General features: G+C 43.5%; 1 protein-coding gene across 1 annotated transcript in view; it reads left to right on the forward strand.

The window, feature by feature from the left end:
* Window positions 1–297: 297 nt before the first annotated feature.
* mboat2a (membrane bound O-acyltransferase domain containing 2a) overlaps window positions 298–27,141 on the forward strand; it is a 106,302-nt gene continuing 79,458 nt past the window's right edge. Inside the window, exon 1 of the mRNA XM_080750748.1 lies at window positions 298–502. Coding sequence (XP_080606874.1) covers window positions 422–502 — 81 coding nt within the window. The 5' untranslated portion in view covers window positions 298–421. The remainder of the gene's footprint in view (window positions 503–27,141) is intronic.

Consider the following 27,141-nt stretch of genomic DNA (forward strand, 5'->3'; position numbering starts at 1 on the left):
TTTTTAACCAACTTTTAAATCAGCCTGTACGCCTTCATCAGCTCTTTTCGGCGAGCGACGCCGTCGTACTTCGGAGTCCAGTCCTGTTTGGGCGGGGGGCGGGACGTTAAACACTCTTCAGGATTGGCCAGACGCCAAAATGGAAGGGTTTATTGTGTGGGAGTGGCACGCCGGGACCCCGCCCACGCTATCTTTTGTTGTCGCTTTTTAACTGTCGCTTTTGGTGGTGCTGTTGTGTGGCGCTGTGTGGATGTGGATGACAGCCAGCCGTCGAAACCCAGTGGAAGCCTGTCGCAACAACAGAAACAACTGAAGCCGTTTATCGTCACAGGCAGCGGCCACGGAGCACGGACTGGAGACTGGAGAGAGTGGAAAGGAGAAGGGGAGGAAGAAGGGAGTCACACACTGAGCCCAGTCAACCATGGCTACTCAAACATCATCCTGCACTGGAGCCACTTTATTACAGCCGATCAGCGAGATCATCAACCTCCCTCTTGACCAGGTAAAACGGGCGTTTTCTTTTTTTTCCCCCCTTTCGTTTTTTTTTTTTTTTTTGGACAAAGGATTTTGGGCTCACGCTCATGGGAAGATCAACTGTGTGGAGGGTCTCGATTCACGTCTATAATTATGGATGTGGTGGCAGAGGCATCTCAATAATGCATATCTCCTCGTATTGCCAGACGGCTGGACAGGCATAATTTGGATAGATATTTCGCTCTTATTAAAAACGAGCTGGCATAATGTCCAACGCCGTGCTCTACCAATAGCCACGAGCTAGTCAGGGCATGGATCCCCCCTCCTCCTCATTCGATGTGCGCATAGCCTAATCTATTCCTGATGCGTCCCTGACTCCCTGGTCCATTCAATGGTCGTTCTACAGCCACCTGAAGCTGCTGCCCGTGTTCATTTATTTGGACGAGGCAGCCACAATCCATTACACTCTGTGGCTGTGCAGAGGCGGCGCTCATGGCGCAGAACTTGTAGTTCCTCCGAGAAGAAGTTGGGTGCCTTTTCCTCAAAATCCCAGATCATGTGCTGCTTGTGGTCTTGCTCGCTACCATCACAATGAGGTGGAAAAGGGAAGTGAAATTGCACAGCTATGGTGGTCATTGTCGTCATGGCAGGACTAGAGGCTACCACACAAATGATCTTCCTTTGAATCTATGAACACTGATTCCTCGCGTGTCTTCCAGACATTAGCCCTCTTCCTTTTCCTAAATCGGGAGAGAAAACATAAGTTCTTCATCAGCTGCTGGTCATATTGCGCAGCAGTGACGTAGCCCCCTAAGAAGATGTGTTGTGTAACAAGGTGTGGTCCATTTGACATCATGGTGACTGCTGTTCTGACTCCCATCATATTTTAGGAGATTGATTTATTGCAATGTGTGCACATTTTGATTGTAATTGCTTGTCAATTGATTCATGATGATGACCACACAGAACAAAGACACATCTCAAATGCATGCCATGCACACAAGCAAGCCACACGCCTTCACTCACCCATTCACTAAGTGTATGAGTGAATCATATCTAAACTATGCTCCAGAGACTGCCTGGGGTTGTGAATAGTGGCAAGCACTCAGCTCACTGTCTGTGTGATGATCAATACATTTACATTGTCTGAACTGAATTTTGTCCAGTCTCTCAGGATGAACAAAGCACACCTCGAAACAACCACTTCCCTATAATAGTGTCATCTGACTGCTTGTCATTTGTGGTGGTAACACTGTGGCTTGACTGAGATTTGGAAATACCACAATGGTTGGCACCGAGCTAGATGATGGCTAAAAAGGTTTTACTGCAATTACTTCATGTCCACACAATGTGGAAGCCACAATCGAGCTATAGTTGTCCAAACTCATAACCAAATACTAGCCTACAAAGCCTTCATACTGTACCGTGGGTGAAAGATACTTAATGTTAACCACTTAAGCCCATATACTTTGTCCCTAGCGGAACTTAGCCGATCCACAAGGTCAAAACGGGCAATATGATGTCTTGTGAGCTTGTAAATCAGCTTAAGCTTTTGAAAACTTGAAAATGTTATACTTGCAAAATACAGACGCCGGGGTTCAAGAGGTTAAATGTTTGCCATGTTCTCTTTATAGTTCGTAATAGCAGGAAGTTTATCGTCTTAAATTAAGAAGAGTTTTTTGAGAATGATGGCAGTACTTGTGCTGTACTGCCATCATTCTCAAAAAACCCTCTTCATACATAACAGTGGCAACTCTCCTCTCCTCTTTCGTCCTATATTCACATTTCTCATTGCAATCTCATTCCATTGGTGGAAGAAGGATCGATGGATTGATCCTCTCCTCTCCGTCTTTTCTTCTCGGCCTTTCCCTTTGTTTGTTTGTTTCACCTGGGGGTCGCATAATGGTGAGGATATTGCTTCCGGCTGAGAAAGCCTTTGTGCCTCTTGGAGCATGTACTGTGTAGATATTTGAATGATTCACTCAACTGGTCCCACTGATCTGTGCATGTGGGATTTGCATGGGAGTGTAAACCGGTAGAGGCGTGAGTCCTCAGGATTAGATGCATTTGAGTTTCTGCAAACATACGTTTGAATGAATGAATGATCCGTATACCAGCCAGAGCCAATTTACTTGTCTAAACATGAGTTCTCAGTAAGGAGAGACATTAGTGTGCTATTGCTAACTGCCTCCCTCCTTAGCCATCTTGGTTTGGCTCTTGTCTTGACTTCTCCTATGGTTCACAACTGCCTCCCTCCTTCTTAGGCACACCACAGACATTTATGTGAAACATCTTCTCCATATCGTCTGAGAATGGCCACTGGGGGCGCTGTACTAATGCATTGTCAATGGATTTGGTGTTTTGTCGTTGTCGTGTCTCTTGGCCAAAAGACAGGCTGTGGTTGAGCTAGAGACACGGCAACAACAAAACACCAAACAACCTTCCATTGACAATGCATTAGTACGGCGCCATTCTCAGCCGATACGGAGAAGATGTTTCACGCATATGTGTGAGTCCAGCCTTAGCCATCTTGGTTTGGCTCTTGACTTCTCCTATGGTTCACTTATGGCTGCTGCTGCTATGTGAATTTCCCCATGGCAATCAATAAAGGTTATCTTATGTTTTTTCACATGGTTTGCACAATAATCCTTCAATAGGTGTGAACCTGTTCCTTCCTTCCTACGTACATGTGTGAAGGCTGCAATGTTTCCTCGTATGTACTCACCCCAAATGACCTGGCTTTCCAGTGAACGTCTGTGTGGCCTGGAAATGGGTTTATTTGTGTAATGAAACGGGAATTAAGCCCAAGTCCATGTTGATCAAATCACACTTCCTCTTTTTAGTCGCTCAGCATCAACTAAAAGACCAGGATGACTGTAGTGTAGAACACTACCAAGAGATAATGTGGATTGCAAGAGTTTGGCATAGTTGGCATGGGTGTATATGACAGGGAATGGTTTGTAGGTTGAAAGTGATTTGCCCTGCATTTGTTTATGAAAATAGTATTGGTTTTGGATGCTTGACCTGGAGCTACGTTCTGCCAGCCGTACTTGCTTTGTTGATGAATATGTATGATTAGTGCGTGAGTAAAGGAGAACATAATAGGAGAACACAGATTCTTAGGCTGTCTCTCTATCTCTCTCTCTCTCACTCACACACATTGGCACGTGTCACTCGACCCTTGCTGGGTTTCTGCCAAAAGGGTGCCCTGCTGTGCTGTGCCAGGGATATTGTCAACACTGTAGAAATCAATAAAGCACTTGAGACACGCTACTGGACCGGTTTGCCAGGCAGCGTGTGATAACTCATTTATATGACACACAACATGGTGTGTAAAGTAAGATGCCATTGTGTCTGTGTGTGCGCACATGCTCCTGTATGTTCCTATGTTGTGTGTTGTACATACTACGCTCTGACAGAGCTATAATGGAAACAGTGTAATTTGAGTTGCCATCCCCTCTCTGTTTGTACTCTCTTTCTTGCTCTATCATCTTATACACACACACACACACACACACACACACACACACACACACACACACGGTGCAAACAGTATTGCACACACTATTGTTCACATCACGCCCGCCTACACTAGGCCAGGTGTTTTGAGGTGTTTAGCAGGCTGGTTGATGACTGCCAGTCTTGTGTCTCTAAAGTAGTAGTAAACCTAGACTAGGTACATCAGTCCTGTTGGCTTAGATGAACACAGTTAAGTGTTGTTAACTTCAGAGTAGGAGTGTCTCTTTTTGTGAAACATATCTTGTAATTAGCTAATGCTTTGGTTCAAGGCTTTTGGTTTGTTTAGTGTGTCCATTATAAGCAGAATACCTTTGGAAATGGCAGGTGTTGAGTCTTGTTTTCTCACAACGAATGTTTTAACACCTTGGCTGTGAAAAATCAATGATGTGTCATTACATGACGTTATGTACAGCTGCAGCAATTGCTGAGGGACCCTGTCAGTAAAAATGGTTGAGAACTACTGTGAGAAAGCCATGTAGAGGCTACATTAGACAAATCAATTGCTGTTTTTCTGTATCAGCACACAGTGTGGACAATGAGAAATGATGGCCTGAGGTTGAAAACATTTGTGTTTCTGTCCTCCTTTGAAAAAATGTCATAAAATGAAACCAGCTTCACTATTTCATCTCAGAGGAGTTGAACTTAATCAATGTTTTATTTTTGAACAGCTGGACTGCTGCTATTTTAAATATTGGTATAACCTTTGCTGTACATTAAGTCCCCCAACATATTTGGTTCGCCTCTCTTTAGCGTGCTGTAGATTTCTTCGTCTGGTCTTAAAGGTCGGGTTCATGGTGAAAAGCACACAGTGTACAAATAATGCTGCTTTGCATCCTATGTCCACAAAATGCTCACCGGCCGGCCAGCTGAACAATCCGTCCACTGTTTGCGTGACATTATTGGATTGCGTTTTTGTCACAGTCAACAACAGCCTTGTCTTTTATCATGATAACAATCCTTTTGTTGTTGTCATTGCTGCACTCGCCATCAGCCCATTGTGCATTAGGTTCCATGACGCCAATTTGACTTCAAGCCTTTCTTAAATCCACATTGCTGACAATTCTCTAATCTAGATGACATAAGAGACATACAATGAGTAGTGTACATAATACCTAACCAAACAGAGCTTAAGCCTTGATGCCATACAAGTGCCACTAACTTTGCTCTTGGATTCATTATACTGAAGTTACAGTAGCTAAGAAGGATCCTGGTCCGAATCGATCCCCGGCTTCGCCTGGCTTTGTGTCAGATTGTCCTTGAGCAAGACACTGAAGTACTTCTCAATGAAATTAGTACAAGGGACCCTAATGTAAACATGCCATAGTGCTTTCTTGGGTTTAAATCCTATTAGTAGAATTGTATTTGAATTCCGAACTGTACTGTCTTGTGCTTTTCCTATGCAAACTGCTAATGAAGTATTCAATCAATCAAAAAAATCAATCTAACTGCTGCCTGCTTGTGAAACGTGATCAACATCATGGTGTGTTATATACAAAGCTTTGTTTAAAAAGATGTGTTGGACAGGAACACTGGCTTCCCGCCCGCCAGCTCATACTCAACAGTCCACATTCCTAAACGTTTTCAACGTAATAAACATATTGCCATTACCTATTTACCTTGAGAGGACACTCTCTGCAAAGGTGGCTTATTAAAAGTGATAGCATACCTTTTTTTCATTTTTGTTAATTTTATTTTTGAGCGGTGGTCACAACGCTCCTATACGTGGCCGTGTGTGTGGGTCTGTCTGTCTCCGTCCGTCCGTCCGTGTCTGTCTGTCTGTAGCCTACAGTACCTTTTTTGACCACACATGTTAAGGGAGGGGCGCTGTTGTTCAGGCCAGACCAGACACACCAGACACACACACACACACACACACACACACACACACACACACACACACACACACACACACACACACACACACACACACACACACACACACACACACACACACACACACACACACAAGGATGGATACCAGTGGCGGCCTGAGTGACATGCATTTTATTATTAATATTTTGTTTAATATTGTTTTAATATTTTTTATAATATATATATACAGGTATATATATATATTTGTTTTGCTGTTGCGCAGCCTCCACGACCACCGCTCAGTTCACACGGGTGTGATTTTTTTTAGATTCTTGGGTTCACATATTGATTGTACTGTGTAGTTCTCCTCAGGTCCTGGTCCCCCCAGTACATTTGCTCCTGGTCTACCGATGTAAGCCCTTAGGTCTCTTGTGGATTTACCCAGCACCCCCTCCCACCTCTCTCTTTAATTGGCTGCCCTCCGGGGAGCGTTACAGGCCTCCGATTGATTTCTCTTCCCCTCAGCGTCCTCTAATGGAGTGCTGTTGGCTGCCGCTGCTATTATTATTATACACACACACACGTGATGAGCAAGTGTGTAATTTCTCTTGGGAAACAACACAATAGAATAACGTCTTAGGAATGGTGAAGGGCCAAGGTAGTTGAAAGAAACTCGAATTTCGTCACCAAGTTCACTCAGCCTGGCGGCTTCCACTATGTTTTTAGAGAAACTTCGAGGACTCTGCTTTTTTTTTCTTTCTAAGATTTGTTTTTGGGCTTTTTATGCCTTTATTTGATAGGACAGTAGACTGACAGGAAATGGGGAGAGAGATGGGGAAAGACATGACAAAGGTCGTCCGGATCGGGAATCGAACCGGCGACGCCAGCAGGCATCATAGCCTAGTATGTGGTATGCGCCTTGACCACCAGGCCAGCGGGCGCCCCATCGAGGACTCTGCTTTTAAACTCATCTTATTTTCACCCTTCTTGGCACTTAAAAGACCAACCCTCAATATTTGCCTAGAGTAAATAATATGCTATCTCTGCTGGCAGTTTATTGGAGATGAAGTTAAACAAAGCCTATCGATCTGGGGTTTGGCTCGTTACATAATATTGAGGGAGAGAACCTTTGCTCAAGTGCAGGCGGTTGTGCTGGCACAGTCACAGAACTCACATTTGACCTGCATTTTTGTTTAAACAGAAAGTAAATGTCAAATCACCTAGAAAATGATTTCTCCACCAAAGCTTGGTCAATATATAAATATTGACTTATACTGACTTTCATTGACATTTACTACGCTGTCGTTCTAGAATGAAAATAAACTATAATGTGATCTCTGTTGTCATCATCACAGTTGCACAGGCTGTGTTCTTGAAAGTTCCATCATGGGCGTGTCCATGGGATTGGGTTTCAAGTTCCAGAATCACAGTTTCTATATCTGCAGCTGCCCAACTGGCTCTAATGCATGAATGATGAACGACAGATGACTTCATCGCCCCCCCCCCCCCCCCCCCCCTCCTCCCCCCTCTGCTGTCTGAACTATATTTTGCCTGTGGATCCCCACATGACTCGCTCGCTGACTCAGTTACTGTCGCTCGCTCTTCCAGGGATGTGGTTGTGTAATGAGAGACTGATGTATTTCCATGCTGAACCAGGAATGCCTTTACAGTATCTTACAGTTACTATGGATGCCTTTGGATGGCACGGCACACAGACGTTTATCGTGGAATCATCAAGTTACACGCCAAGCAGCTTTGGCGTTAACAGTGTTAGAATGTACACGGTAGATGTAGCAAGTGGACATTCTCCGTCTCGGTTGTGTAGGATGTGTAGTAACCTCTGATGATATACTGATAATAATAACATTTTCCAATTTCCATCCATATTCTGTCTTCTACCCCAGTGTTTCTCAAACTTTCACATTTCAAGGTCTCCCCTCTGATAGTGTACAAATGGAACCAAATGAACCCGTTTTTAGACCCCCCTAAAGGAACCCACAGAGTCCCTGGAATACACTTTAACTGTTCTGCCGCCGTTGACGGTGAGGACTGTCATTGAAAGGGTTAATACCATGGCGCCGTTGACGGTGAGGACTGTGAATATTACTGTATATACAGTAAAGATATTATTACTTACTTAATGTCGCTCCGGTCCCGCTCGCATCGGTAATGTCGGCGATTTGTTTACAACGCACGTTGGGCGTGCACGCGAAGTGAAGCTCCTCAATGTTAAGTCAATGGAGAGGCCCATAAAGAAACTTCATTTAAACAAAATAGCCATTTTGAGACATTTTGCAGCAGATCTAAATGTAAACAAGGCACAAGGCAGGGCGCAGCCATCTTCATCTTCTTGTCCCACAATGTCATGTGACTAGATGACGTAATCGTTGCCGTCAAGTGATAATCCAAAAAAACAAAAACAACCCCCTTCCAGCCCTTCAAAATAATAGCGGAGGCCTATGGAGGAAACCACGTGGCACCGAGGCACCAAGCAACCTTCAGATTAAGAGGCACTAATTGTGTTAAGAATCACTGTTCTACCCCATTATCAGGAATTGGGTCGTGGAGGTAACGGTTCTCCAGCAGAGAATCCCAGGCTTCCCTTTCCCGGGTCACACTAGCTAACTTTGACTGTGGGATCCCGAGGGGTTCCCAGGACAGTATGTATTCGGTTTAAATGTCAATTTTAGCCCTTCAATATTGTCTGTTTTCCAGATTGTGTGGAACTAAATCTAACCTGAAAGCTCTACTTTATAAGCAGCAGCAGTCCCTTCCTGCTTGATTGCCTGTTTTGTCCAGGGTGTGGACAACTGAATATTCATAGAAGTGTGACTTTGTGCAAGTCCATTGACAGAAATCATTGGGAGATTTCAGCTGATTCTCCTTAAACGTTAAAGCCTAGAGAGGGCGTCATGCAGGTGGGGACTCATTCCTCACATTGCCACTGGTTCATTCTTCATTGCCTTTATGCTCCAATAAAAGTGTCAGTCCAAGTATTGATTGTGCCTAAGTTGCGACGTCATCTGAAAAGTTTGTGTGCACTGTGCTAAATCGATTCAGGTTTTTACACCTCAGGGCCTCCTGCCACCCATTCCCTTGAGCCTGATCACCTGTGACACACAGGAATCTATTTTCATTCCTTCAAGGAGAAAACTACTCATTGTAAGAATTCATATTGTGTATTTCAATAGCCTTGGATATTTTAGTCCATGTTTATGAATATGAATCTAGCTCCGCAGAAACTAGAACAGGGGTTTTCAACTTTTTTGACTCGGGGCACCCCTGTAAAATAAATAACCTTTTCATCCACGGCACCCCTGAATTACACTGTTAATCTTTAGAATCTTACTTCCTATTGGAGAAATAGCCGTTTCCATCAGAACTGACTGAGAGTTATACTTGACGTTTAACCACTTGAACCCCAGCATGCCTATTCTGGGGGGAAGGTTCACCAAAAATAGACGATCTACAAAATCAAATCAAATTATCTCGCGGCACCCCTGGACTGGCATCACGGCACCCCAGGGTGCCCCGTCACCCACTTTGAAGACCCCTGAACTAGAGAATTAAGAACCTGATGATCCTTCATCCATCAACATATATGTGCCTGTCTGTTTCGACTCCACTGACAATAAGGGTCCACTGACAATAAGGGTGTTGAGCTGTGTGGCTCTGGCTCATTGCTGACCTTGACCCTTCGTCTCCAAATTGCACTATATGTCAAATATTGAGTCATACAGAGCGACAAACATACTGTAATGTAGTGCACACAGACAGACAGACCGCTCCAAATGGTTTTGCAGTCGCTTGGTGCTTCAAATAATAACTGGAACACTGCGTGTGAAATTGTTAGCATGAAATGGCAATGTAACTAGCCGAGCCGTCTGTCCAGATTTAAAAGGATTGTAAGCACACTTACTGTAAAATCCTCCCTTTCCTCTTCAGTTTATTCTTTACGGAGTGCCATAAAGTATACCAGGACATTACACATTTCTCTCAACTGCAGATGGACGTTAATTGACACCCAAGGTCATATGGATAATGATAACATTTAATGGAATTTCACACTGGGGCTGTATAGATGTCAGACATTCTTCCAGTTCCATTCTTAATCTTGCAGCTGTCCGAGTAGCAATGCCTTGGTTGTTCATGCTGTGGTTAGCGGTGACATGCCTTAGCACTGCTGGCATGGTGGAACAATCATAGAACACTCGCTCACCCACCCAGCAAATGTCAGTTACTTAACAGGCTTACATAACACTAGCCTAGCATTTATGGTAACGTTACAGATGACCAGGCCTTGGTTTATTCATTAATTTTTCCGAAACACTTATGAGCACTATCACAGATCACTAGATTTAAGAGTGTACCTCTGTGAAGCGCTTAGTTCTTTTCCATACGTACAATCAACCAGCTGTGGATGTGTGAATGCTTCTGAATAAATGGCATGGATATAGTGCTGTCACAATTATTACATAATCGTCTAATCACAATTATTTGAGGTAATCGCAATTATTTTGCATAATCGTCATAATCGTTTCCATGTTGAGAAATGTTAATATAGTTTCAAACACTTTCAAAAAGTAGTGGAAATAGCAAGTGAGCTTGTAGATCGGCTATTTCCACTATCAATGTCCTTTTTTTAAGTATAAAATTGTCAAATATGTCAGTAATTTCTTTGTATATATATATATGTTATGTGTCATGATTGCCATGTGCAACTTCAAAGCCTAAAAGCCAAACAGAAATGTAATTGTCAACGACAAAAACACAATGAAATCGTTAATCGCAATTATTTGAGTGACAATTAATCGTCATGTAGAATGTCATAATCGTGACAGCCCTACATGGATCATAAACCTTATGTGGGCTAGCCTGTGGCAAGGCTTTTCACCCGGGAGTTACTGAATGTATGAGAGCGCAGGCTGTCTGCAGAGAGCCTTGCCATGTGGACCAATCCCTGGTTTTTAAAGGTTGTCTCCTCAGTCCTCACACAGCAGCGTGCACTTTTGCATACAAGCCGTATCATAGCAACTGACGGTGCTCTCCTTCTTCAGTGCACCGTAGTATTTGCTAAATCCTCCTCCTCCTGAATCAACCCTGCAGCTCTTTACGGAGCTGAAGGTTGGATTATTGCGAGTATACATTTACTCTGTCAGCGATTATGGTTGTGTCTCGCTGGCTTACGGCTTTTAAGTCCATCTGACTCCTGACCTCTTTTGACCTCCTCATTTAAAACGCTTGACCTCACACAAATCCAAGTTGAGCTAATGAGTTGAGAAAAACCTACACGGAATGCACACAATCAGTTGCACACTTTATTGTTTTATTTTACAGAATAATAATTCAAAATAATTAATTCATTCATTCAACTATGGTGTTAGCCGATAAAGTATAAATAGTCTCCATTACACAATATATTTATAATCAATTATTAATCCTTAACCCATCTGCCGCCGTTGACGGTGAGGATTGTCATTGAAAGGGTTAATACCATGGCGCCGTTGACGGTGAGGACTGTGAATCTTACTGTATATACAGTAAAGATATTATTACTTACTTAATGTCGCTCCGGTCCCGCTCGCATCGGTAATGTCGGCGATTTGTTTACAACGCACGTTGGGCGTGCACGCGAAGTGAAGCTCCTCAATGTTAAGTCAATGGCGAGGCCCATAAAGAAACTTCATTTAAACAAAATAGCCATTTTGAGACATTTTGCAGCAGATCTAAATGTAAACAAGGCAAAAGGCAGGGCGCAGCCATCTTCATCTTCTTGTCGCACACTGTCATGTGACTAGATGACGTAATCGTTGCCGTCAAGTGATAATCCAAAAAAACAAAAACAACCCCCTTCCGGCCCTTCAAAATAATAGCGGCGGCCGACGGAGGAAACGACGTGGCGCCGAGGCACCAAGCAACCTTCAGATTAAGAGGCAGTAGATGTGTTAACAGCGATGCAACAGCAATTTAGCTTTTCTTTTTGAAAATAGCCAATCTACTGGTTCACAATCCATTGGCTATAGTTGTTTCTGTCTGTGAATGAAGAATCCAAAAATGAGAGTGGAAATTAGAAATAACTTGATAAATTGGGAAAATAACAATAACAGCAAAACTATTTTTTTTATTCTGATTAACATCCAAGTGTCTTGAATGCAGTCATATCCTCATTACTTCAAAACACAGCTTTTTAGCTGACTTATTGTGTGTGTGTGTGTGTGTGTGTGTGTGTGTGTGTGTGTGTGTGTGTGTGTGTGTGTGTGTGTGTGTGTGTGTGTGTGTGTGTGTGTGTGTGTGTGTGTGTGTGTGTGTGTGTGTGTGTGTGTGTGTGTGTGTGTGTGTGTGTGTGTGTGTGTGTGTGTGTGTGTGTGGTGCATGAGACAATGTAGCCCGGAAGTATTTCAAACAATAAATATTCCGCATAAAAACTGCGTTTTTGAAGACATAGGGTTATGACTGAATAAAAGACACTTGGATTATACTCTGAGAGTTGTGTTGGAGTTTATAAAAAACAGATTCTTCATATAGTTTTGCTGTTGTTTGGGGGCAGACCTCTATTCAGAAACACCCCTACTTAGAAACATCCCTATTCAGAAATACCCCCAGTGAGGTTAGGGCTAGATCAGCACTATATAATTTATTTTATTTTTAAGATACTTTTGGGGCCTTTTCTGCCTTTATTGATAGGTGTACAGTAAGTAGGCTGAGAGGAAATGGGGAGAGAGATGGGGGGGTTACACGCAGCAAAGGTTGTCAGGATCGGGACGAACCTGCGTTGCTGCAAGGGGCTGGATTACCAGCCTAGGTGACTGGACCACTACCTTGTGGCCCAGGCCAGCACTATGTAACCTTTTAACACCTATATAGCATTTACTTGTTTAAGCAATAACAATCACCCTTCCATAAATGTGTATACTCAGGGGGGGTCCCTGCTAGGGGCTTGATTGTACTGCTGTAGGGGAGACTATGAGTTTGATCCTGGCATTTGTCAAGGAACCAAGGCAGAACTGCCTGTCAAAGCAAAGACTGGCCAATCACAGCGTGTCCTCGCCGTACATGCTTGCAGAGACTCTTGGGTAATGAAGCCAAAGATGTTGGCTGCCATGTGTCCAAAGTGGCCACTGATACCTCAAACTACTTGTACTGCTATAAAAGAATGCAAAAAAGATCAAAGAAAACACGCTTGTTGTAAAAATGTAATAAATTAAATTGTCGATAGTTGCATGATCCCTAATCTTTAATTTTAGTCACTGGCAGCTGTGACTGATAGTTATGAAAGGCCATGTTGATTAGTGTTGTTTAGCTTCCCTGATTAATTATAGGCTTCCAGTAAATCATAGATCACTTTATGTGTGCATATCTCTCTGTGACCTTGGTCATGTGAATTGTCTCTAATATAACCAACAAAGGGCTGACAGGAATGCATTTTATCCAGTAATCTGTTGGATAGCGGGGCAGATAAATGCATTTTTGCACTAAAATACTTCAGAAGTGGAAAGAAACCTAAAACTTTTCACAAGTACTCCTTAGGGGTTGTTCCTATGATAAAACACATTAGACACTGAAAAATCAAAATGGCTGCCATGTTTCCAAGATGGCTGCCTCTGAACAGTACCCCAGCCAGTTAATGTCCGATTTTCATAATATTAGAGTTGTTTTGTAGGTTTTAAAACATCCTGAGTTCATTTATTACACTTTTAAAGCAGCCAGAATAACCTTTCTGACTTTTGGTTGGGGTCTTTCCTCACCTGGGACCCCCCAAACAGACCCCTGAGCCTATTTCAGTAATCGCATTGCTCCTGCTCCAGAGCAATGTTAAATTAGATCATAACTGAAGCATTACATTTGTTGTAACTGGGCTCTGAAAGCAAAAATGAGTAGTAGCAAATACCCAGGGTCTTCCACAGGGGGTCCGGGACCCCTAGGGGGTCCTCAGAGTTACTACAGGGGGCCTGCCGTATCTTGATGGGGAAGTTCTTTTCTTTTTTTAACTGTTTTTATTAGTATTCTCAGTATTATTTATTACATTTTTGTGTGTTAGACAGGTTCACAGGTGTTACTGCAGGGATTGCAAGAATTAAGGTATTGCAACTTCTCACTTTGGGCGTGCAGTCTAACATGTCCATGTATTGCACTGCACTCACACTGACAACACAACACACACACACCTCTTTGTTGTTGTAAAGAAATTCACTACTATACATGTCCTCCCTAATAGTGTTGACAGTTTCCACTATAGCATTTGCAGGGAGGAGAGTGCAAGGCAGGTTATTGTTTGAGCAGCTGCACCGTCCCTTGTAACCTGCTTTGCAGCCACATTTGATGACCTCAAGTACTGCCTTTGCAGCAGGGAGGGCAAGAAACCTGACTGGACATACCCTCCACTCTCTGAATTCCATCTATTTTTTTCAATTGATGGAAGCTCAGGGCAATTTGTCAGGTATGACAAAGTAGGCATCATAATAGGATACCTTCATCAAGGGACATGATTTTGAGGAAGTGCAAACACATGAAGAGGCTGATACCCCGATTCCTTATCAAGTCCTTGCCTCCGGTACAAAAAAAGGAAATTTATATATTTGAGTGAGTTCAAGTTATTGGATGTTACAAATGTCAAGGGTTCCTTTGCGTACATAGTTTTTCAGGTGCTGACTGGGGAAGAACATTTGTTGGAATCACCAAAAAGATTGCAACATTGCAGTCGGAACATTTTGCATGCCATGTTTACAGTTCAAAAGGTCCAACAACCCTGGGATTACTCAGATGGGAACTATTTCTGTCAAAAAACTTGGAGGGTGAGATGCTACCTCCAACTCGTGCTGCACTGCTACCACATTACCTCCGCGCCAACTCTGTGCAGGATAAATCATACCTGACCATACCATACCCTGTGCTTCCACCAATCGAAGAAAATAGATGGAATTCAGAGAGTGTAGGGTATATTCCAGTCAGGTTTCTTGCTCTCCCTGCTCCAAAGGCAGTACTTGAGCTCATCAAATGTGTCTGCAAAGCAGGTTGTAAGGGACGGTGCAGCTGCTCAAATAACCTGCCTTTCACTCTATGCTATGGTGGAGACTGTGTCAACACTATTAGGTTGGACATTGAAGATGATGATGATGAAGACGAATATATCCTGCATGTCTGAAATTACTGTATTGTAGTGAATCTCTTTGGGCGTAATTGACCATGGGCTCTAATAAGGTGAGGGTTTTGGGGTGACAATAACAAAGAGGTGTGTGTGTGTGTGTGTGTGTGTGTGTGTGTGTGTGTGTGTGTGTGTGTGTGTGTGTGTGTGTGTGTGTGTGTGTGTGTGTGTGTGTGTGTGTGTGTGTGTGTGTGTGTGTGTGTGTGTGTGTGTGTGTTTGGTCAGTGTGAGTGCAGTGCAATAAATGGAAATAATGTTCTGCACCCAAAGTGAAAAGTTGCAATACCTTCATTATTGCAATCCCTGCAGTAACAGCTGTCAACCATAACTGTTTAACACAAAAAAACATTATAAATAATACTGAGAATAGTAATAAACCATCAAAGTACAATACATAAAACCAGGATACATAAAAACATTCGAAGTTTCAAAAAGAAATTCAGATTTGGCAGGCCCCCTGTAGTAGATCTGAGGATCCCCCCCAGGGGTCCCGGACCCCCCGTGGAAGACCTCTGTTATTTGCTACCAGTCATTTTTTTATTTCAGATCTAATTTAACATTGTTCTGGAGCAGGAGCAGAGCGATTACTGAAATAGGCTCAGGGGTCTGTCCAGGTGGTCCCAGGTGAGGAAAGACCCCAACCAAAAGTCAGAAAGGTTATTCTGGCTGCTTTAAAAGTGTAATAAATGAACTCTGGATGTTTTAAAACCTACAAAACAACTTTAATATTATGAAAATTCGATATTAACTGGCTGGCGTCCTGTAAAACATATCCGAAAAGGCGGCCATCTTTAAAACTGGCGGCCATTTTGAAAATTAAGTGTCTAATGTGATTTTTCTAAAGAATGACCCAAGAGGTACACTCTGTAAAATTTTGGTGCTTCTTTCCAGAACTGAAGTATTGTTCTCCTTAACTGCCCCGCTATGGACAGATTACAAACATCAGACCCATCTGTGCCAACTTCCATCATTTTAGAGGGTGCCTGTTTGACAACATTTTAGCAACCCACTGAGCTGGTTGAACGTACTGTTGTTGCCAGGAACTGGCTAGCATTTGGTATAGACTCCATGCAAGTTCAGAAACTGCATGAAATAATGTTAGTATCTGGAATCTTTCAACCTGGCGTCCCTATTTTAGGCATATTATAGGCAAAAATCCTGAAGATTAAAAAATATCATTAGTAGTGTGAGCTTATAGATGGGCTATTGTCATTGCATTACACAATATAAAAAAAAAAAAGCTGCTGGGAAAAACTAGAGAATCGGTAAAGATCGTTATTTTCATCCTGGGGTGTAAGAGAGACAGAGGAGAGAGACAGAAACTCTTGGAAATGTACTACTTGACTGTTCATGCCAGGATAGGTTAAATCTTTACAGATGAACAATGGTCACTCATTGCATCATATCCTCCCTCTGACCGTCAATCCTTTATAATGGCATGTACTGTAGATGAACCGAAACTATGGCCTTATGCTGAAATGACACATGAATGTTGTTGGCACAACAGATGAATTCATTTTAGTGTGCATAGCATACCGTAACAGACATCATTCAACAACAGTTAATGCATCTGTGTCAGTGATGTAAAGTCTGACTAGGCCTACTAATAAGTTGATTGTTGCATGTTGCATGTGCACCAACAACATGTTGCGCTGCACTCCGTTGTGAGCTTGTAGATCTCCTGTTTTTGGTGCACAACGTGTATAAATTAGGCTTTTTTATCAAGGCAGTGGTTCTCAAAGTGGTGTCTGGGGTCCCCCCGAAAAATGGATTAATTAAATGGAGCATCACAATAATTATTTTTATTCAGATTTTTTACATCACCAGGCACCGCGATGCTACACATTGATTGTGAGCTTAGTTGCAGTCAGATCTGCTATTTTTTTTAAACGTTGGAAAATCTTTAAAACATGTGAAAGATATTGAATAACTTGACACAAATCTATCTTTTCTGGGGTCCCTGGCCAAAACCTGTTGGGGGTCCTTGTAGGGATGAACATTTGGACCTGTTTTGGTAAACATTTAACCTTTGCTTTGGACTGTGGGCGGTTAACCACAGTTAACCATCTATGACGGCTTATGAATAAATTATGTTGCATGTGTGGGACCTGTATTTATTCACAATATATTATGTATACAGTATCTCATTCTGTAAGGTTGTTTTCTTCTCTTCAAATGTTTTTTCTTTACTATTGTAAAATATTGTATGACGAACAATTATAGAATACTACTAGTCCTGTGCCCAGGGATGTGTGATGAGCGATTGAATGTAGGAGTCTCAGAAGTAATGTTGGAGAACCCAGACCGGTGCCCATTGGGCAATACCCGTTGTATCCGTCTGTCTGTCTGGCACTCTTTTATTCCCATACTGTATATGGTGTTCCGTGTCCAGGCCAGTCTGTGACGTCATCTCCAAATAAATGTGTTTTGTGCCATTAATACATTATTCTGTTCATGTTTAATACATTTTTATATGACTTAATTTCTGTTTATTTGGGTTATTTACGGTTAGTCCCCATGTCATTGACATGAAAAGGTTTGACAACTTAACTACAGTGTACAGTTAGGGTGTGTGAGGCAAGGCGACCAGACAGTATCTCTGTGTTCTTCGCTCGGGACTAGGAATGTGTGGCAGAGCTATAATTCACTGCCTTCCTCGAGTCACCACATGCTCAATTTAACACAGAAGTATTAAGAGGAATGACCGTTTGGTGACACCTCGGCAGCCAATTCTTTTTGTCACAAAATGAGGAGTGATGTGTGCTTTTTTTGACAGACAGGAGCAAGCCTACAGTACCCCCTTCCTCCATGTGGTAGGAGGCTAGTTAGCTCGTAGCCTACTGAGCTAACCAGTGAGACCAGTGTTTCTCAACCTTTTTTCTGCATGGGCACACTTTTCATGACCCAAGAATCCATGGGCACACCAACATAATACGGGGGTGTAAATATCGTCACACTGTCGGGAAGAAACCTCGTATCTTCAAGTTTCAAATTTGTACGCTTATTCGCAAAGTAAAGCCCTGCTTCATCATACAAGGCTGTCGCACAACAGTCGTGAAAACGGCAGATCTACAAGCACACAACGCCTCGCGGTGCGAGGCGTTGTGTGCTTGTAGATCGACTAGTTTAAATCATTTTGGCTTTCAAGCAGTTTCAAGGGGCACACTTGACCCTTCTCAGGGGCACACCAAAGGTCCCCTGGCACAGTGGTTGAGAAACACTGAACTAGACTATGCAGAATAATGTCACTGAAAGCAATAACTATGAGTGGATTCTGCCTGCCTGGTTCTCGTGTTTATGGGGTCTCACTGTCCCAGTTTGCATTGACTACTGCAGTACTGTATATTCATGTTCATTTTCAGTGATGCCTGGCACCCCAAAAAACAGCATTAGTATCTACAGTATTGGTTGCAGAGAGATTCTGGCTATCGTGGCTGCATTTTCAGTGATGCCTGGCACCCCAAAAAACAGCATTAGTATCTACAGTATTGGTTGCAGAGAGATTCTGGCTATCGTGGCTGCAGAGAGAGAGAGAGAGAGAGAGAGAGAGAGAGAGAGAGAGAGAGAGAGAGAGAGAGAGAGAGAGAGAGAGAGAGAGAGAGAGAGAGAGAGAGAGAGAGAGAGAGGTATAGAGACATCAATATTATATTAGCTGACTCTGCCAGTGGGAGACGGCTGCAGAGAGTTATGTGCATAACTTTAGCAGTACAATGCTCGCTGACAAATGTTAATTATGTGGAAGGAATATGGAGGAAGGATAAAGGAACACTTGACTGAATGCACAGAGCGTTTGTGTGTGCAGCTGTGGGTACGCAGACAATGCTTGGCACTGTAAATCGGTAAAACCTACACACACACACACACACACACACACTCACACACACACACACACACACACACACACACACACACACACACACACACACACACACACACACACACACACACACACACACACAGCAACAATATATTTTTTGAGGAATCAAGGCCAGTGGGAGATGATCTACAGAGGGTTGTCTCTTCTCTCCTCTCCTTCCTTCCCTACCCTCTTTTTCTTTCTTTTCTTTCACACAATCCTCCTCCATCTTTTTTTTGCCCACGATTGCCATAGAGCTTGTGTGTATAGCAATGTACTACTGCAGCAGAGTAGCCTTAGCGAGTGCCAGCCTGCCAGGCCAGACTCCCTCACCATCATCAATCTGAGGTGTATATTTTGTTTGAGTTATATACTATATATATCCCTCCCTGATCAGCAGCAGTAGTCCACCTGAAGCCCTTTCCCACCTCTCTGTTCCAACTAGGGTTGGGATCTGGAACCGCAAGAAGTTACCGGAGGAGCGGGATCCTACATCAAGGAACCGGAATCGGTTCCATCACATTGTATCACACTGTCAGAGATGGTATATGGACTTTACGTCTGCTATACAATTACAATACCAGTGGTTCTCAAATGTTTTAATTTTCAAATGATAACAGCTCCATTTGGTTCCATTTGTACACTCTCCGAGTTGCAGACCTGTAAGGGTCCATTTGGAACCGCTAAGGAATCGGACCGATAAGAGGGAATTGTTGAGGAACGGCAGTCGTTAAAATACGGAAGGATCCCGACGCTATTTCCAATCACAAACAGAATTGCCTGACAGAAATCTGGAGTCCTGTCATTGCCGGCGAGGGTTAATGTGTTTTAGGAGGGCAGTGTTACATACATACACATGGGCAGAGTCACTGCCATCCTAGCAGTGCGCACAAACACATCACACACACACACACACACACACACACACACACACACACACACACACACACACACACACACACACACACACACACACACACACACACATCACGCACAGACACACACACAGTTGCACACATGGTTCTCCTGGCCCTGAGCCGCTGGCGGTCTTGTGGGGAATGGCTGATTGTTAGGCTATTAATAGCTGGCATGGCCATCAGAGCCTGACTGGCCTCTGTGGCTCAGCACAGGGAGGTGAGAGGAGCACCACCACACACACACACACACACACACCACATGCACTGATGCTGCGTTTGTGTGTGTGTGTACGTGCACAGGCAGGTGTGTGCCCGGCGCGCGTTCCTTCTGTCAGGTGTCAGGTTGTGTTAGGTCAGGGGTCTTCAACGTTTTCAGGCCAGGGACCCCTTAGCTGAGAGGGAGATGAAGCAGGGACCCCCACAACCTGTTGATAGATTCCATATAGTTTCATCGTTTGACAGCACGATCTGTGTATTTTGGATTCATGTCAATTTGTGTTTTCAGATATTTATTTAACCACTTGAACCGTCAATACTTAATAAACTTGACCTTTCATTCTGTACTTAGCCTGCTATTTTTCCCCTCTACAATAAACCCCTTTGTTTCTAAAGGTTTCTATCACACAGGTTTGGAGGACCCCCTGTAGTAACTCTGAAGACACCTTAGGGGTCCCGGACGCCCTGTTGAAGACCCCTGTGTTAGGTTGTTTGTCCACACAAGTGTGCGTGCGTGGGTGTGTGTGTGTGTGTGTGTGTGTGTGTGTGTGTGTGTGCTGGATGGAATGTTGTTCAATTCTGCGTGGCATGTTTTTCATCATCTCCAATGTCAGATAACACATCTTTTAATAACGCTGAACTGGCAGACCGTAGAGTGGAAAAATCTTTAGGATTCTGCGTCAGCATAAAACAATCTAACGGACCATTAATGTATGTTTATCCCAAACAAGAGAAATGGCAGGAAAAAGATGTTTCTATTATAAAGGGCCTTGCTTCCATCCATCCCGACATCTATTTCACTTCTCTGTGGATCCAGCCGACGTCTCTCCCACCAGACAGCCTCGCTGCATGAGGTGAAGTGAGGAACGTGTCAGCGTTGCCATCTGGGGGGAGGGGGAGGAGGGAGGGGGAGGAGGGGGGCGACACACAGACAGCACAAGTCAAAGCTTTGTTGTAACTGTGAATAGAACAAGAATACTGTTGTTTCCATGCTATCAATGTGATTTATGGCGCTTTTCCATCGCACAGAACTGTCTCAATTCGCCTCGCCTCGATTTGACTTGACTAGCTTTGGTTGCAGATCAATTGAAATGTGAGTTCTGCGACTGGGGATGGTCTACCAGGCTAGCAGTTTAAACCCCTCGGTTGTCACAGCAATGACCTTTATTGATCACTGTTGGAAAATTAAGGTATTGTCACAGCACTGCAGAGCATTAGCCTAATGAGCAGCCAAGCGAAAATATTATAAGGTGTGTATTTATGAGTAAATAATTTCTTTATTGTCTTTGTTGTAGGGATGTACCGAAAGGAAAATTCTTGGCCGAAACCGAATACCGAATAATCGAAACACTTGGCCGAAAACCGAATACCCGAATATTATTAATATATATTATGCGCATAATGTATTTTTATTACCATTTTTGTACTATTGCTGTCATTGCAGTACCTTTGTTGCAAAGCTACCTTATTATGGCAAAATATGTGATTATGACAAAACCATGGCTAATAACAAAACAGTCTTCTGTGACAGCAGATTTACCTGTATCAAGCACGCACATGTGCAGATTATGTTCTTCCCAACTGTCAATGTCATGGGAGACATGTCCTCGCAAAGAACAAAGAGAAGATACAAAACGATACAAATATGTCTGGCCGTAAATACAGTATTCACAAGCTTTGACAAAGTCCGTCATTATAGATGTGAGCCCATCAAGAATAAGATGCTGTGATTCTAGGCTAGTGATGATTCTCTCTGATAAATCAACAGTCTGTAGTATTTTCATGTGTCATTTTGGTATCGTCTCAGCTCACTTGGTCCCACGATTGATAAAGTATCATGCACTCTTGCCAGATGGAAAGCAGAGAAACCAAGTTGTGTCAAGTTAAGCTGGTACAACGCAGTGGAAAAACACCATTTAGTTGCACTGTACCCTAAACCCCCTCCCTCACTGTAATGCACGCACACATCGTACAGTAGGTGGCTGTGTGTGGGATGTGTTTTAAATAATATGGTTGATCTGGCTAAGATGCTACTGTGCTGTGGTCCTGCCTTCATAAATAATGTGTGTCTGAAGATGTTTACAGGGGTGTGTGTGGTGGCGGGACAAGCAACAGCTCTTTAGTGTCAGTTGTTCATAAACCTTGTTGCATAGTGGAAGTAGCTGTTTCGGAGCCTGCTGGTAAAACTGTGGAACCGCTTGCCAGACAGGAGCGGCCGAAACAGTCCATGATTGAGATGGACTAACTAGATAAACCTATGTTTTCTCATGCCAATAAAGCTTCATAATCCTACTGACATTGTACATGCAGTACACCCTGGATGGAGAGAGGCTCACATCCACTTATGCTCAGAGCTGTCCAAAAAACCCTCCCCCTTTGTGGTTGAGGGCAGTGCAATACCCATGCCACCCATGCCAGACGAGGAGACATCTCTCAGTGGGATTCTCTCAGTGGTGCCTCTGTAGAAGGCCTGTGCCAAACCTCTTCAGCTGCCTGAGGTGAAAGCTTTGGGCTTTGCTGTGCCTATGTGCACTCTGTGTGGGCTCTCTGACTGGCAACTAGCTTCATCAACATCTACATTAGAAATAACTGCAGCATGATGACAGAGCGTGTGACTGACCTTTAGCACATCGTGATTCTCTGTGTGTGCTCACCCATATCAAGCCTAAGCGATGCTTTGTCACCTGACTGCTTCGCTTGACGAAAATAACAGATTATGGAGTGACTGCCGCAAAGTCTGAGCTAGCTCTTACTCGACCTGGCTGGGGATAGAGTGATAGACACAGTACATTGTTCACACAATAGGTCTGTTCTAATTTCACACATTTAACTAAGCCTACATATACACTATATCTCGATGCGAGTAAGAGTGTGTCATTGTATAACACCCTGCTGTCTTCATTTCCATTACAGATACTATTCTCTGCTCCCCCTCTCTCTCTTTCTCTTCCTTACCTCATCCTAACTCCCCTCTGGTGCTGTCGTAAGCCATTTTTAATCCTTAGTGAGAATTGGACATCTATACTTTCTCTAATTCTCACTTGGGACAAAGAACTGTTGACTACGGTGTGCGTGCGTGCACATCTGTGTGTGTGTGTGTGTGTGTGTGTACTGTATATTGTGTATACTGTATATATTCCCCACAGATTTATTTGATAGCATTATGCACGTATTATAAGCTTCCTTTGTTTTGGAAGCTGACTGTGATATGTCAAGCCTGATTTATCCTTGGTTGCGAGCCAGTGTCGCACACCAAAAATAGCAGATATACAAGCTCACAATACATTGCGTTGTGAGCAACACACATACAGTAAATGTACATCATGACACCTCTGAAACTTTCCCCAGAACCTAGGTTGGCAGCCCTGTGAGTGTGTGTGAGTGTGTGCGAGCGCATAAGTCACTCTGAACAACAGCTAATGCAAATGAGATGGCTTGTGTGCGGAGGGAAGGGCGGGGGCTGGGCTTCCAAACCACGTGCCCACACGTACACAGCAGTCTGGCTAGGGTACACATGGGCTGTATGTGTTGTAGCTCAGTGACGTGGAAAAACAGCTTCATGCTAATGGAAGTCTAAATTTATCTTTTCCGTCACGTACTGTACACCCACACACACACACACACACACACACACACACACACACACACACACACACACACACACACACACACACACACACCACAGATGCATGTATACACGTCATCAGGCCCGAGATTAACACCTGCCGAGCACCAACTGTGGCTATTTTTTTTTAATTTGCTGTATATTTCAAAATATACTTTGGTGGGTGGCCTTTTTCGTAACAACATTGCTGTTTTTCATCACTTAAACTTATTTTAAGCGATATTGTTTTGATTAAAAACGAAACTTTTCTTTAGTTTAAGTTTTAAGCTCTATATTCTGATAGCAATCATTGCTATAGACTATAGATAGACTATAGAGTGTTTAAGTAACAGGTCTCCAAGTCTCCCCAGCTTTACAATCTGCTCTGACCACTGTTTCAGAGCAAATTGTCACCAGTCACCACCATCAACCACACACACACACACACACACACACACACACACACACACACACACACACACACACACACACACACACACACACACACACACACACACACACACACACACACACCTGTTCTAGATGTCTATACCCTCTTGCAGAGTCACAGCATAAAACGTTTGGCAGGTAGAATTATTATTAAACATCTCTGAAGGCTGGAGAAATCTAGAAAAGTGTCTCTGTGTGTGTGGGAGTCATTGTGTTTGCCCAGGGCTAATCTCTCGTACACCGCTGGACCGCTTACCAAACATGAAGCTCGAGATGCACATGAAGTCATGCCATTATGGGGTGACCATAGAGCCTCGGGTCGTAATCGTACCCAGGCCAGCTGCAGAAAGGATAACCTAATATACTTTGTGGTATGCGCTCTTCCCAGGTGAGCTGCCGGCCTGCACCTGGGTGAAAATGTTAATCTACGATATATTTGTACATTTTATCAACATGGATCTGTCCCATATAGCGCCACCATCAGGCCGCTTTTTTCAAACTCATTTTTGGACACTGCTCCTACAGATTCTGCCCTAAAATCAGCAAATTGGTACACAATATGTCTACACAGCAACATGGATCTCTCCCATATAGCACCACCATCAGGCCAATTTTTCCAAACACTTTTTTGGACACTTCTCCTACAGATTTTGCCCTAAAATCACGCAAATTGGTACACAATATGTCTACACTCATGTTAGCAACATGGATCTCTCCCATATAGCGCCACCATCAGGCCAATTTTTTCAAACACTTTTTTGGACACTTCTCCTACAGATCTTTTTTTTTTTTAAGATTTGTTTTTGGGCTTTTTATGCCTTTATTGATTGGACATTAGACTGACAGGAAATGAGGAGAGAGATGGCGAGTGACATGTGGCAAAGGTCGTCCGGATCGGGAATCGAACCGGCGACGCCAGCAGGCATCATAGCCTAGTGTGTGGTATGCGCCTTGACCACCAGGCCAGCGGGCGCCCCTCTCCTACAGATTTTGCCCTAAAATTACGCTGCGACCTGAGGGTCGCTTATCTCCCGATTAGGGAATCTTACTGGTTTGTATAGCACTTTTCACAGAGGGAACTCACAAAATGCTTTACATACAACTGAAAAAACAACAAAAACTAAATGAGAACATTCAAATAATAAGAAACAGAACAAAAACACAGAACTGTACAATGCATCTCAGGAAAACTAAAAACAAAACGGTAGATACATTCCACACCTGGAGGAGAAGCTCAATAACTTTAACCAAAAGCATGTTGAAACGGTAGCGTTTCTAAAAGACTCTGCGGCTCTTAGGCCACGCGGAAGAGCATTCCAGAGTCTAGGCGCTACACCACCTTTGGTGATTAACCTGGTTCGAGGAATGACCAGTAGACCCTGGTCAGCTGACCTTAGGATCCTGCTGGGCACACATGTTTCTAGCAGGTCTGTTAGATCAGTGTTTCTCAACCTTTTCAGGCCGCAACCCCCCCCCCCCCCCCCCCCACAAAAAAAAAATCATATTTTAACTGGGGACCCCACCACCCTAGCTGACGAGCAGATGCCTCAAGAGTTGAGGCATTACATTTTGTATAACATGGTTCTATTGTGAAAATAGCAGATCTACCTCGCAACGCGAGGCGTTGTGAGCATGTAGATCAGCTATTTTCACAATGTCTGCCTATAATATTTGACCAATTAATTTGTCATTTTAGAGGTATTAAAAAGTCCTTAAATTGTCTTTTTAGAAATGTGCAGATACCTGATATACACTTAAACTGTATGTTGGTTTGTCTACAGTTGAGTGAGAAAACAATGTTACACATTAAGGTAATCATCTGGGGACCCCCCCCCCCCCCCCAAAAAGAAATATATAATTTGGGGACCCCCCTGGGGGTCCCGACCCACAGGTTGAGAACCACTGTGTTAGATAATAATAGGTCAATTTGGGACCCACCAGTCGCTGTGTTTAGTTTGCGGCCTGAAAGGGGGAGTGGTGTAGTGTTGCTTCTTACAAAGGGAACACCTCGGGCCCTCCCGGGTGCTAAAACTGAGCCACGTGATGCGACGGTACGGTGCAGCTCAGTGCTGTTTATGATGACGACTAATATTACCATGGGAGTTAGGTGTGTGTGTGTGTGTGTGTGTGTTTGTGGTACTATTTCTGTCAGAGGGGCACAAGGGGAAAGAACAAAGTAATGGTCCCATGGGAAAAGCTACGCAGTGAGCCAACGCAGTCAGAGAGAGCAGGTTCGACTCCACCAGCCAGTTTTACTCAGATGAATATCAGTCTCTCTCTCCGAGGCCCCTTGGGAATAACTTCCATTACTACTGCGTTTTATAGCCCCGCCTCCTGGCTTCAGTTTCTCAGAGAGAGAGAAAGAGAGGCCAGCAGCAGTACCTGTGTTTGCTGATAAAGGCTTTGGGGAAGTTTTACATGGCAATGCAAGCACTTCACAATGCACGCAGAGACTTAAAAATGTGTCTTATCAATGTCACAACCACGGCGCCTAAAGTACCGTATGATAAAGTAAGAACAAGAAAGTAGACCTAGACAAACAGGGAAACGTTTGTAATGCCTCGAATGGACTGAATCCATTGTGTGTTTTACATTGATATACTGTTTGCATCACACTACTGGATGCATGTAAATATTTAATGTTACTGTAGTGTACTTCTATTTTTGTACACCTCACATCCATTTCAGCGAAGATGTTTGGTGTAGATGTAAAAAAGAGCAGACCAAGTACAGAGTGAAAGGTCAAGTTTACTACATATCGATGATTGACGTGGCTAAATGTCTGAAAAAACATTAACACGAATGCAACATAGACTGATGACAGTGCTGTCAAACCAGTCGATGAAAATCTGCACAACGCATTTATACAATATGTAGAGGGGGTCCCTGCTTCATCTCTCTCTGTTAAGGGGTCCTTGGCCTGAAAACTTGTTTCAGTGTCTTGCTCAAAAACACTGACCACTGAGCCACTGCTGCTGCCCCAATCTGGCTAGCCATCGTCAAAGAGAAGGTCGGCCCTTTTCACTTGACTGGAGCTCAGTTGTAACTCGAGTTCAGTTAGTCTGTTCTTGAGAGACTGCTGCCCCTGTGCCCCAACACAAGTACACTTCAGGCTGATGAAGAAGACGAAGAGGGAAACGGTTACGATAAT

The sequence above is a fragment of the Nannobrachium achirus genome (assembly GCF_963921795.1).
Source record: "Nannobrachium achirus genome assembly, chromosome: 20".
In the NCBI taxonomy this organism is placed as follows: domain Eukaryota; kingdom Metazoa; phylum Chordata; class Actinopteri; order Myctophiformes; family Myctophidae; genus Nannobrachium; species Nannobrachium achirus.